At 58.0% G+C, this 13,603-nt stretch overlaps 1 protein-coding gene across 1 annotated transcript in view; it reads left to right on the top strand.

Annotated features, from left to right (window-relative positions):
- PTPRN2 (protein tyrosine phosphatase receptor type N2) overlaps window positions 1-13,603 on the top strand; it is a 385,447-nt gene that overhangs the window by 145,269 nt on the left and 226,575 nt on the right. Inside the window, exon 6 of the mRNA XM_036246374.1 lies at window positions 8,620-8,926. Coding sequence (XP_036102267.1) covers window positions 8,620-8,926 — 307 coding nt within the window. The remainder of the gene's footprint in view (window positions 1-8,619; window positions 8,927-13,603) is intronic.

Raw genomic sequence — 13,603 nt, 5'->3', positions numbered from 1 at the left:
CTTTTCTCTGTGTATCTGTCATCAGAAGTCTGACTCTCGCAGAGGCAGAGAAGGGCTCTGACTATGTCGTCTGGAGGCTCTCAGACCACCCACATCAGGACAGACCGAGAGGGGGCGCACGCAGTCCCCTCCTGCACCCGCATTCACCAAGCTCCCCGACCACTCGTCGGTGCGGTCGCCCCCTGCTTGTGCCGACCACCGCGGGGCCGGGTCAGTGGGGTGAGAGAGAACACTGAGCCCCCACTCGCTCCACAGTGCTGAGCAGGGCTGAACCGAAACCCCTGCTTTGGCCATGAATGAACGGATTTCTTTCGGAAACGCTGTTTTCAGCATTTCAACATGCAGGGCCTGTGCCAGGTGCCGGGATCAGAAAGATGGAAGTTAGTCGCTGCCCTGGGGGCGGGAGGCAGGCGACACAAGGGGCTAAAGCAGAGCAGGGCTGCAGGGAGGTGGGGGTCGCCGAGGGCTCTCACAGGAGGCGCTGCAGACACAGCTGGCAGTCACCCGTGAAGATGTGCAGAGGGACTTAAAAGTCAGATGATCAAGGGACAACCCAGTGCCACCCTAACAACATGAATAATCCAGGTGAGTCCCTGGATCACAGCCGGAACAAAACACGCTCAGAGCTGAGGATACGAAGAGCCTGGATGAACGCCATGCAGACAGCGATGAGCTGGGAGAGCGCGGCTGCTCTCACACGGAGGGGCGGACAGGAGGGGCGCAGCCTCAGCTCAGGAGCTGCTGACAGCGCGTGGAGACTGACGCGAGGGGCAGAGTCCACGAGACAGTCCTCGGGAGGGTGTGAGAAGGGGCGGGCACAGAGAAGTTCTCCCGAGGAACTGCAGGGCTTTCTGAACGACCTCAGTGACCCTCTGAAGGGACAGGGCGGCGGGGGGCAGAAAGGTCTGTCGTGAGGGTGCAGAAAGGTGGACATGTTGGGTTTCATCTGAGTCAGAGAGAGCGCCCGTGGGTCAGAAGACAACAGCGGTCTGCACAGCGCCGTGGGCCTCAGAGCCGAGGCCCCGCCCCGCCGAGGAAGAGGCCCTGCGCCTGCCCTCAGCCCGTGGCCAGCAGTGCCTGCTCTGACCGCCTGGCAACAAGACCAGCATCGCTTCAGCCGAGTTGCGTGGCGGCGCCCACTCAGCCACTGGCAGAGCGGGACGCAGTGCCGCAGGGTGAGTGGATTTGCTTCGCTCTGTATCGTACTTTTACACAGAGTCCCCACGTGCAGGTGACAATTGGAGGCCACGAGAAGGAGAAGAAGGTGCTACACGTGGTCAGGGAAGGAAGGAGGCAACAGCAGGAGACCCAGGTGCAGCTCGGTGGTTACAATGAGCAGAAAAGGCCATCTCAGGGACTAAGGCAAACAGATCAGAGGACCGAGTGAGGGAGGTGGGAAGACGGGAGCAATGACAGAGAACCAGGCGGGAAGACTGGACACGGGAGCAATGACAGAGAACCAGGCGGGAAGACTGCACACGGGAGCAATGACAGAGAACCAGGAGGGAAGACTGGACACGGAGCAATGACAGAGAACCAGGAGGGAAGACTGCACACGGGAGCAATGACAGAGAACCAGGAGGGAAGACTGGACACGGGAGCAATGACAGAGAACCAGGCGGGAAGGCTGCACACGGGAGCAATGACAGAGAACCAGGAGGGAAGACTGGACACGGGAGCAATGACAGAGAACCAGGAGGGAAGGCTGCACACGGGAGCAATGACAGAGAACCAGGAGGGAAGACTGGACACGGGAGCAATGACAGAGAACCAGGCGGGAAGGCTGGACACGGGAGCAATGACAGAGAACCAGGCGGGAAGACTGCACACGGGAGCAATGACAGAGAACCAGGCGGGAAGGCTGGACACGGGAGCAATGACAGAGAACCAGGAGGGAAGGCTGCACACGGGAGCAATGACAGAGAACCAGGAGGGAAGACTGGACACGGGAGCAATGACAGAGGACCAGAAGGGAAGGCTGGACATGGGAGCAATGACAGAGAACCAGGAGGGAAGGCTGCACACGGGAGCAATGACAGAGAACCAGGAAGGAAGACTGGACACGGAGCAATGACAGAGAACCAGGAGGGAAGGCTGCACACGGGAGCAATGACAGAGAACCAGGAGGGAAGACTGCACACGGGAGCAATGACAGAGAACCAGGCGGGAAGACTGGACACGGGAGCAATGACAGAGAACCAGGAGGGAAGACTGGACACGGGAGCAATGACAGAGAACCAGGAGGGAAGACTGGACACGGGAGCAATGACAGAGAACCAGGAGGGAAGACTGGACACGGGAGCAATGACAGAGAACCAGGCGGGAAGGCTGCACACGGGAGCAATGACAGAGAACCAGAAGGGAAGACTGCACATGGGAGCAATGACAGAGAACCAGGCGGGAAGGCTGCACACGGGAGCAATGACAGAGAACCAGGCGGGAAGGCTGCACACGGGAGCAATGACAGAGAACCAGGAGGGAAGGCTGGACACGGGAGCAATGACAGAGAACCAGGAGGGAAGGCTGGACACGGGAGCAATGACAGAGAACCAGAAGGGAAGACTAGACACGGGAGCAATAAGATCAGAAACAGAGACGTCATCTGTGCGTTCAGTGGTGCACTGGACACAGCAGAGAAGAGAATCAGTGAATGCTCAGTCGGTCAGTAGACATGATGAAAATTAAACACCGAGACCCTGGAGGTGGTGAAAATGTAAAACAGATCTATGGACGACATCAAACAGTCCCTCAGGTGCGCAGCTGGAGTCCTACAGGGAGAGAGGAGACGGGCAGAGGAGATATTTGGAGAAATACTGGCCGAGCTTTTCCCCACGTGGATAAAAGTCATCAACACAAAGGTCTAAGGAGCTTAATAAATGTCAAGCGGGATAAACTCAGAGGAAACCAAACTCAGGCAGATGATGCTCTCACCGGGGAAAACCAAAGCTAAAGAGAAGGCTGAGCGGCGTCCCGGGGGCGAGGGGGACACGCACTTCCTGGGGAGAAGCCGGAAGCGTGGGCTCTCGTTAGAAGACCAGCAGCTTGAACAGCTTTAGGTTCTCAGGAAAAGCTCGTCAGTTTCGAATTCTACATTCAGAAGTGGAGGCGAAACACAACCTGTCTCAGGAAGACCGGGGCTACAGAAATGGCAGGACCCAGAAATTCTCGGTCAGCTTTTTCATGTTTATTGTTTTCAGCCCCACACCAAGTCACCAAGGACCCTCCTGGGAACTCAGCTGAGCCCGAGTTGTGTCGTTTTCCGTCACAGATGTCAGCAGAGTCCAAGGCTCCTGTGGCACAGCCCAGGCAGACGCCAGGGGCAAGTCCAGCTCTGCTCCTTCCTCGAGGGACATCTTGTCACCTCGTCCAGGTCGTGTGTCCACAGTGTGGGGTTGTTCTCAGGGTCAACAAGGATGAGAACACACAGGGCCACAGCCCAGCCCAGCCCAGCCCAGCCCAGCGGCCGTAGGCCTGGCCCACGCTGTGACCGCTGCTGGACTGGCCCCTGCTTCCCGAGGCGCACAAACAGGTGGAGGCAGCTCTCTGCTTCGGCCCCTCCCCCTGGCTTACATGTGGGACGAGGCTCTAGGTGTAGCTCCCGGAGAGGGCGGGGCACAAACCAGGAGGCGCAGGTGAGGAGGAAGGGAGTGCAGAGAGGGAGGGGAGGAGAAGGACCAGCCCCTCCGGGTCATCAGTGATCTTGCAGTAATTCCTGGCCTGCGGAATGGAGCGTCCTGGGCAGAAGGCCATGATCTAACATCGCACCTCGTCCGACGGCCGGCTTTCTGCAAAATTCATCGATCCAGTGGTTCAGAACTTAACACCTCTGCAGCCTCATAGATTTCGTGCACTCTGTACAAAACAGTCTGGGGCTCTTTTCTAACTAAAGATCTGCACCTCGGTGACAAAGATAGACCAGCGCGAGGCTCCTCTGAATGCGTTTCTCTGTCCTGGTGACAGCGCTGTCAGTAAGAACGACGCCTCCAGCCTTCTCCCCTGCACATGGGTGGGCCTCTGAGAGCCCGAACCCTGCTCAGCACTGACAACCTTTCACTGCGTTGAGAGGGAGAGAAGTGGGTGGAGGGGGAGAGAAAGTCAGAGAGAGAGAGAGAGAGAGAGAGAGCAAGTTGCCACCGTCGCCCCCTATGGCTGAGCACAGGGAGGCACAGTGAAGTAACCGGGCTCTGCAGTAATGAGCTGGAGGGGGGTTTCTGACCTCCCCCAGCAGCTCCCAGATCTCGCTGCGTCCAGTGGCATCACGGCCGTCTCATTAGGAGCCCGCAGACAGCCCACGGCTACATGCCATGTCACGCGGCAGCGAGCACACCTCGATCAAGGTGCTTGTCAGCGCTGCCTTCCGGCTGCGAGACAAACGAGAATGTTTGCTGTGTGGTCGAAAGATGGCCCGGTTTGGGCTCCTCATTTGTTTTGGATCCTGGGCACCAAAGAATATCTGATGAGCATGAGTGACCAGCGCGCAGACAGGTCTCATCCACTCAGTGGTGGCTGGCATGGGGACAGCGAGGGCCTCCGGGCCTTCCTGGCTGTCTGAATCCGTCCTTGTGCACCTGGGACTGGGAGGGTGGGTTTCCAGGAGAGGAAGGAGGCCTAACGTTTAGCCCTGGGACCCTGGCCCTGGCGAAGCTGGGAGCAGGGGCCCACATCAATGAGTGTCTCACTGTTGGAGGGTAGGGGTGCCAGCACAGGTTGTAGCTCTGGGACATGTGCCATCTGGCCTTGGGGAGCTGCCTGGATTCCCCAGCTGAGTCTGGTCACTTCCTTCCAAACTCCACATCCCTGACCCTTAATCATGTCTTCCCATCACAGTTACTGATGACTTAACATGCATTTCCGTCTGCAAGCTGTTTGAGGACAGGTCCATGTTTGAGTTGTTCTTTCCCCATAGAATATAGTCCAGAGCTTGGCACACAGCAGCAGTAGTGGTTGTGATGCCACTGAGGTGGTGGTGGTGGTGGTGGTGGTGGTGGTGGTGCTGATGTGATGATGGTGGTGATGAAGGTGATGCTGGCGGAGGTGATGAACACCTGCTCTGAGCCCGTGCTAAACTGGGCATTTTAATCTATATTCTCCCTAATCCTCACAACTGCTTTAAGAAAAAAAAATATTCTCTAAGTTTTGCAGGCGGTAAAAGTGAATCTCAGAGGTGAGTAGCGGCCCCAGCTGTGTAGGTCACACAGAGCTGAGCGGACGGGATCGGCCATCTCCAAACAAGCCTTTCCCCTCGCTGACACCTTCATTCGGCTAACAGGGCACGTGTGCGTGAGCAGACGCTGCCCGTCTTGTGTGAGTCAGGCCGGCGCGGAATGTACCCAGAGCAGTTCCGTGTCAGTGGGAAGATTTGGCAGCCATCCCCATGCACCCACGCACCGGACCACGCCACGGTGCCCGCCTGGATTCCTCTGACACACAGTGTGAAGAATTAATGTACCGGAAGCGTGCGGGCAATTAGCCAATTTTCATGCGTCTGGTTTGCTAATTTCCATATTTGGGCCACTACTGTCGTAACAATTAGTCACCATCACCTTGGGAAACCCGACATCATAGATTTGTCGAATTGAGGCTTTAAACCGTTTTCAAAATAGGGGGGTTGAAAATGAGTCAGCGCATTTCAAACTGAAAGCGGAGTCAAAGCGCAGCGGATGCCGCCCTCGGTGGGCTGTGCGCCCTGCTGCTCGAAGGGGGTGAGGTGAGCAGGTGGAATGAAAACGAAGCGACGCCCGGCCGGGGGGCTCAGCAGTCAGAGCGCCATCCAGGCACCGAGAGGTCGCCAGTGTGACTCCCGGTCAGGCACATGCCCGGGTGCGGGTTTGTTCCCTGGCTGGGACATGGACAGAGGGCAGCTGACCGATGTTTCTCCCTCTTCCTCTCACTCCCTGAGCACGTCCTCGGATGAGGAGTAAAAAGATCAACACCTACAATAGGAGGAGTAGCCACCAGCACTTCTGAGATAACACCCCCACTTCACAGGGCCTTGGACGTCAAACACCCCAAAGCACAGGCACCGGCCTTGCAGCATCCGAGGTGGGGTTCACACCAGCAGCCCTGCCCCAGAATCCTCTCTGTTCTCCTTCAAGATGGGAGCCGCACAGGGGAAGCAGCCATGGGAACCCTCTCCTCACCGCTCACCTTCCCAGCTCCCAGGCCTCTTGGTCAGGGGGCCACGCTCACCCCAAAGGCTGCCGTGAGCTCCTCGAGGAAGCCGCATGCAGGCACGGTTTGCAGAGGGCCAGGTGTGACCGGCGGGAACTGCTGTGTCCTTTCGTTCCAAGTCTCTGTTGTTTGTACCACCTGCCAAAAGGCTCTTTTCCCCTCTTTACCTCCATGTGGCTCGGAGCATGAGCCCCAAACAGATAGTCTGCCCCTGTCCTCCACACGGACTGCGTCCTGCCGTGGTGTGGGTGCTGCGTCCAGCCTGCTTGTCCGCGCCCGGAGCTCCAGGTGGCTCCAGTACAGGCCCTTGAGTAGAAGCTGCTGGGGGCCTGGTTTGTGGAAAAGGGCAGAGTCGCCGTGGGCCCGTTAATGAGGGGCCTGGACACGGCTCCCAGCCCTGCGTGTGACCTGACCAGGCGTTCCGAGACAGCCTTTCTAAACCGGCGTTGAGGCTGAGCCGGAGATTGACACCTGCACCCAATTTGTGGGAACGCTTGAGGGGATGTTTGTGGAGGAAACATTTCATATTTCTCTCTCGTGAACCTCAGTTTCTCTTCTCCAAAGGAAAAGCAGTGACCTCAGCACTTAGACAAAATAAACCACTTGGGTGACAGCTAACACCGCATCATTTCAGAAATGAGACAAGCCTACGATAGTGTCCAGTCTCCTCCTTTGACAGAAGAAGATTGAGACTCAAAAGGGTCAAGTGTGAGAATGGAAGCTGGAACCCACATCAACCCCATTTCCCGGCCTCCAGCTGGCTGCACCAGAAGCTGTCCTGGGAGGCTGGACCCGGATGTGTTTGACAACAGCCAGACAGACCGAGACACCTGTCTCCACGACTGACGGCTGCTGAGCGGATCCCACGGCTCCGGCCCTGTTGACTCCACAGTGACCGCGCGCCCCGGGGAGGCAGTGTGGGGAACACCAGTGGGCAAGGCTCTAGCGCGTGGCCACGGACCTGCGCCCAGTGAGAAGGCAGCTCTGAGGGTGCCCCTGAGGCGGCCGCTGCTCCTTCTCTGAGTCTCACGATCAAAATGACCATCTGTCCGTGCAGTTTGGATGGGGCTTCGTCAGAGGTATGAGGCCAAGATATCTTGTTTCTGTGTCTGTCCCAGAGGTGAGAACAACTCAGCCTTGGTTTCCCCCGTGAGAACCGGCCCCCGGGAAACGATGGCGTGTGTGAGGAGGAGACGGGGGGGAGGCGGAGAGAGGCTGTGTCGGCCAGTCACGGATGCGACATCATGTTTCATCATGAAACCAGACACAAGCCGTGTCCCTGGGGCAGAACATCGCTGTGAAGAGTAGTATCGGAAGGGGGTCTGCGTCATCAGTAAAGCCACTGCCTAGCGGCCGGACGGCTGCAGTAAGAGGATGGCCAAGTGGCAGGTGCAGCCGAGGGGTGGAACGATCGGAACCGGCACGCGTTGCTGGTGGGACGTGAAAGGTGCGGCCGTGCTGGGGACATGCCGGCAGCTCCTCGGTGAGTTAACCCAGCAGTTGCAACCTCGGGTCCACCCCAGAGAACTGGAAACACATGTCCACATAAAAACTTGTCCATGAGCCCTGGCCGGTGTGGCTCAGAGGTTAGAGTGTTGGCCTGTGCACAGAAGGGTTGTGGATTCAATATCCAGTCAAGGGCACAGACGTGGGTTGCAGGTTCCATCCCCGGCCCTGGTTGGGGCAAGTGCGGGAGGCAAACAATGGATGTGTCTCTCTCACATCGATGTCTCTCTCTCTCTCTCTCTCTCTCTCCCTTCCTCACTCCCTCCCACTCTCTCTGAAAAAATCAATGGAAAAAAATACCCTCGGGTGAAGATGAGCAAAAAGACTTGTCCATAGCAGCCTTATTCTTACTGGCCCCAACGTGGAAACAACGCAAATGTCCAACTGCTGACAAGTGGACAAGCAAAATGCGCTGTGTCCTTCACACAGGGGTTTCTCAGCCCTGACACGACATGATGCACCTGAGAACTGTGTACGTGAGCGAAGCCAGGCACACAGGCCCCCTGTTTAGGGTTCCACTTCGTGGGCTGTACCAAGCAGGCAGATCCGTGGATGAAAGTAGATTGGCAGTTGCCCAGGGCTGGCGGTGGGGTGGGGGGATGGGGGGAGGCGCCAAGGTTTCTGTTTGGGGTGATTCCAGTGTTCTGGGATCCGTGTGGTGGTGGAATGGTGTGTGGTGTTGGCACAACTCTGGCTGCACTAAGAACAACTGAACTGGGTCCATTTCAGGGCATGTGAATTATCTCAATAAAGCTGTTGTTGGGGGCCAGAGCAACCGTGAACGTAGACTGGAATTCGGACCACGGTCGTGCCTGGTGCCTATGACAGGTGCACGTCCCAGATACCTGGTGCTGGTTAGTGCCCTGAAAATCCAGACCAAGTGCCATTCTGCGCGTGAGTGGCCGGAGGCTCACCTGCTGCTGTTTCTTCTCCCCCTTGCAGGGTGAGGACCCACAGGCCGACAGCATGCTGACCTACGCCACCGCCGCCCGGGCCGAGCACCCCGAGGGCCACCCCCCGCAGACCCTCAGCCAGATCCAGCCCCAGGAGCTCGGCCCGAAGGGGGACGGCAGGGTGCAGAAGCGCACTCTGATCGGGAAGCTGATCGCCTACTTGGCCATGATGCCTGCCTCCCCCACCAAGGCCGGGCCCCTCACGCCCTACGAGCTCATGCGCATGCCTTGGAGAATCTCACGGAAACGGCTCTCACCCTCAGAAGATGCCAACGACCTCCCGGGCCCGGGCGATGGTGAGTCAGCCTCACTACCCCTCTGGAGATTCCGCGGCGGGCTCCAACTGTGTCTGTCCCCCCAGCACTGGCTCTGGAGGGCAGACGCCAGCTACTGCGAGAACAGCACCTTCCAGGTGCGTGATCTGCAGCCGCAGACAGGGAGGTGGTCGTGTCTCTGCCAGAGGCACTCAGCAGCTGGGACGGGGAGGAGGGGTCGCGCCCCAGTGATGCTTGAACCCCTTCTGCACAGCTAACCGTCTCTTGGCTTTACTGACGATGATGCAGAGGGTGGGGCCCTGGCCAGACCTGGCCCCGGACTGTGGGCTGCACGGTGCTCTGGACGGGGGACTCGAGTGTGTTCGCCTTGTCACACGCCTCCCCACGACTGTGACCACAGACTCATGCTTCTCCTGTCCCCAGAAGCACCCAGTCTGAGCCGAGTGCCGCTCACACGCGACGCGCACGCTTGTGGCTGACTCAGCTCTGTCCGAGAGAGGAGGGGGTGACTGGCCCCCACTCCTGTGAGGTGCAGACGGTGCTGAGCTTTCTCTCGCAGGCTTTTCTGAGACCGTGACTTACAAAGTGAAAGTCTGTGACTCAGCTTCTCCTCTGAGGACATGCAAACAGTAAAATCAAGCGGGTAACAGGTGTAAGCACACGGGCTGGGTTGCATCCACACAGCACTGTCTCCATGCTCTGCCCGCCGCTGCGTCCCCGCGAGGCGCTCTGCCCTTCCCTCTCCCTCGCAGCCGCGCCGGTGCCTCCAGGCGGAGGGAATGAGGCTGTAATGAGGGAAGGAGGGAGGCCATCGCTGGTGCTTTCTCCTGTGCATGTCCTGCAGGGGGAGGTGTGTGTCGCGCACCTGACTAGGGCTGTCGGCACGGACGTGCTCTGTCAGGGGTTGGCATGTCCACGGGGCCACTCCCGGGAGGAGCACCGTCCCGCCAGCATTTTTCCCTTTGGGGGCAGTTTTCTCCGTTTTAAACCACGTGCTGCTCTGGGACCCCTCCTGCCTCCTCATTCATCGCTGCCTTCACCTGCTCGGCAGGCCTTCCTGGGCCCTCGGGCGTTCTGGTCTTCCCCAGCGCAGCTCCCGCCTGGCCTGCCATAAACACGCTGCTGAAGGTCACCTTCACCACAGACGCCGAGGCCTCCGGGAGGAACCCGGGCCCTGTCCATGGTGCTGACCACCCCTCCCGCTCCTTTCTTCTGCACGTCTGGTGATGCCGGTCGTCCTGGCTTGAACCACCCTTCTCCTCCTCAGCCGTCCCCCATCCTCATTACTGGAGGAGGTCAATGCTGCTGTCCACCTGGTGTCAGGTCGAGATGACCTGCTCTGCATGCCTCTGCCCCTGCTGCGCTGCCCAGAACCCCACCCCAGCACCTGGCACCTTCCTGCCCTCTTTGCGTCATCTTTGGGTGTGTTCTCCCCACGTCCCACGACCCCTCTGAACTGCACAACTTGGTTGGCATTTTTTTCCTGGGCAGAGTTGCAAAGTTGGCTATCCGTGTATAGGGGGCGTCTCCCCAGCTGCCCCGTGGGCTCTAAGAGGGGTCACGTAAGACGTCCATCACAAGATAAATGGAGGGACTGCAATGAGCCCGCACATGCCCCTGGCCTCTCGCTGCTTCTGTGTGCCCCCTGGTCCCCGCCGTCCCCGTCGTCAGGTGATCTCACCTGTCAGCGCTGCGGTATGGCCGGCCTGGAAGATAAGGCCTCGTGCCTGAGCCGCACCCAGTACTGCCTCCCAATTCAAACCAGCAGCGATGTCTTCATAGCACCAAATAGCTAGTCAGTGTTCGGATTTCTCAGTTGTCATAATTTTCTTCGCAACTGCTTTTTTTGAATTGGGATACAAGGAGGTCCATTGCTTGGGCAGATATATCTGTTAAGCCCCTTCTATTTTTTTATTTTTATTGTTTAAAATTTGTATTTATTGTTTTGAGAGATTTGTGGTTTCATTGATTGACACACTCATTGGTTGCTTCTTCTATGTGCCCTGACTGAGGATCGAACCCGCAGCCTTGGTGTATCGGGACGACGCTCCAACCCCCTGAGCCACCCGGCCAGGCCTTGCCTTTGATCTACGGATGGTTTCTTTGCTCGTCCTTGCAGTTATTAATTTATTTATCGTAGAAACTAGTTCACGGCTGTCAGTCTTGCGCTGCATTTTGCCGACTGCCTCCTGGGAAAACATGCAGCTCGTATTCACTGAGAACCAGGGTCTCGTCCAGAAGCTTGGCCGACTGCGGTCAGTGTTTAGCGAGAAGGCTTCAGAGACGGCAATGTCCTTCTGTGAGGGGGACGCTTTCCTCCGTGTCCCATGTTACCGTGCCAACCGTGCGGGCCACTCGGCCTGCTGGTCAGACTTCACCTTGACGGCGGGGAAGGCGCTCGGTCCCCCAGCAAGGTGAGCTGCACCTGTGCTTCCCAGAACAGGCCCAACAGTCTCAGAGGCTCACTTGCCTGGCGGTGATCAGTGCCCGACCCCGTGGCTGGGAGCCTTAGGGAGCCAGCCACTGTCTCTCGTCCTTCGTGTCCCCAGGCCAGCCTGTGCGGAGGGAGTGAGCGAGGTTCTTCCACATAAAGGGCCCCGTTGGCTTCACACCAACCTTAAAAGACGGTGCTGTTGCCGGCTGCCATGGCTCAGTGGATGGAGCGTCACCCATGAACTGAGAGGCCCCAGTTCGATTCCCAGTCAGGGCACATACCTGGATTTCGGGCTCGATCCCCAGTAGGGGGCGTGCAGGAGGCGGTCAATCGACGTTTCTCACTTCGATGTTTCTGTCTCTTTCTCCCTTCCCCTTTCTCTAAAAAAAATCAATGAAAACATTTTTTTTTAAAAACCAGTGCTGTTTCCCCTCATTTTCCTGACGAGAGAATGGCGGCCCCAAAGTTAGATCACTCAAGGCCGAGTTGCAGTTTTTAAGAGCCAACTGTCCAAAGTATAGATTCAAACACAATTCAGTAATTGGTCCTGGACACGAATGTCTTAAATTGCCATTCAGCTCCAAATTCTAGCTTCCTCTAACTATTCATTGTACGCAAAGTTTACGTGGAGCCTGTCGGGGGAGCAGAGGCGCAGATAAGATCGCTGGGGCAGGGGCTGAGCCAGGCAGGAGGGGTAAATATGTCTCCCTGACATGGTTAATGAAAATGGACAAGAACAGACCAACGTCTCCCTAACTGCAGTCCAGGGGCTTCCCAAGATGACCTCTCTGGCTCCTTTTGCTGCTGGGATTTAATGGCTGCTCCACAACAGCAGACTCCCAGGTCTTTTCCATTCCACACCGCTCCCTGGGAAGTGCTCATGCATCGGCATGGCCCCGGCCCTCGTGAGAAGTGCAGACAGAGTCGCCGGGCCCCAGCACAGACCCCCGTGAAGGCACAGGGCACGGCAGCCCTCTCCCCGGAACCCACTGTCCCCTTTAAAGTAGCTGCGAGGGAGGTGGCGGGGAGCCAGAAGGGCGGGCCGGAGGGCAGGTGGGTCCTGACTTCTCGGGGTGGCGAGGCCCTGGAGAGCCGGGCATCCTAGATGCCCCACGGGCTGCCCGCCAGGGCGGGAAGGGAGGAGCCAGTGAAAACCGCCATGTGACGTGCACGAGCCGTAACCTTCAGAGCTCGGCGTCAGACGGGACTCCAGGAGCACCCACCCCTGTGTGCTCCAGATGTAACCAACACGCAGGCCCCGGCTCACTGCGTGTGGCGAGTGCTCTTTCGGTAAAAGCTCAGGATGGAAAAGAGACTGTCTTCCCCCCTTTCTTCATCGCCTGCACCCTGTCGCCTTTCAAAGCCTTAAGGCTCACGAAATCCGCACCGGCTCCCAGCACAGCCCCCACACTGGCCTGACCACACAGAGCAGGCCGTGTTCAAGTGGGTAGTGTTGTCTGGCCCCTGAATGATGTGATAAATGTCCAGATGGCCCTGGGCAGGGAGACGGTTCCCCACCCCTGCGAGTAAAGCAGCACAAAACCCAGAGGCTCAGGGGAAGGAGGGCCGAGCAGAGATCAGAGGCCACCATGCGGTGTGGCAGAGCCCGACCGAGACATTGTCATGTCCAGCTGCCAGCTCCCAGCTCCAGATGTCGTCCTGGGCTGCCCAGGGGAGCGCTCCCCGCTAGACGGTTATTCTGTCATTTGACCCGCTCGCCGTGGGAGTTAGAGTCTGTGAACCATCACTCATTGTCCTTCTCACCAGTTATAAACATAATGAACGGTCACCATGCAAAACCCGAACACTAGACATGAAGACAGAAGAAGACAGTCGCCCGAGATGAGTACCACCAGTGCTGGCGTGGGTCCTGTCCCTGGGGTTCTCTGCGGTGGAGCCTCCGGCCGAGCAGGGCTGATGGGGGGCAGCCATCAGCTGCTGGCCCTCCCCTGTCCTGTCCCTTCAGTGGGCTTGCGGGGCCAGTTCCTCCTCCAGTGCCGGTCACCACGCAGACCAGTCCCACAAACGTGGCCACTCTTAGGTAACAAAAAGTCCTATGCCCACGTTTTCTATCTAAATGTTTAAACGGGTAAAACGCACACGGTTTGGCCCTGATCATAAATTGAGCTCCTAGCTGCAGGTGTGTGAACCGTGCCCACTGTCCGACCACTCTCACTGTGCTGAGGCTGTTTCTGTGCGTCGGGTCCAGAGGCCCTGCTGGTTCAGTCCCTTGGTTAACGTGGACGGACGTCGCCACTGCCTGG

The sequence above is a fragment of the Molossus molossus genome, unplaced genomic scaffold, assembly GCF_014108415.1.
Source record: "Molossus molossus isolate mMolMol1 unplaced genomic scaffold, mMolMol1.p scaffold_m16_p_7, whole genome shotgun sequence".
NCBI classification, from domain to species: domain Eukaryota; kingdom Metazoa; phylum Chordata; class Mammalia; order Chiroptera; family Molossidae; genus Molossus; species Molossus molossus.
The sequence above is the reverse complement of the archived record's forward strand: the minus strand, read 5'-3'. Positions and strand labels throughout refer to the sequence as shown.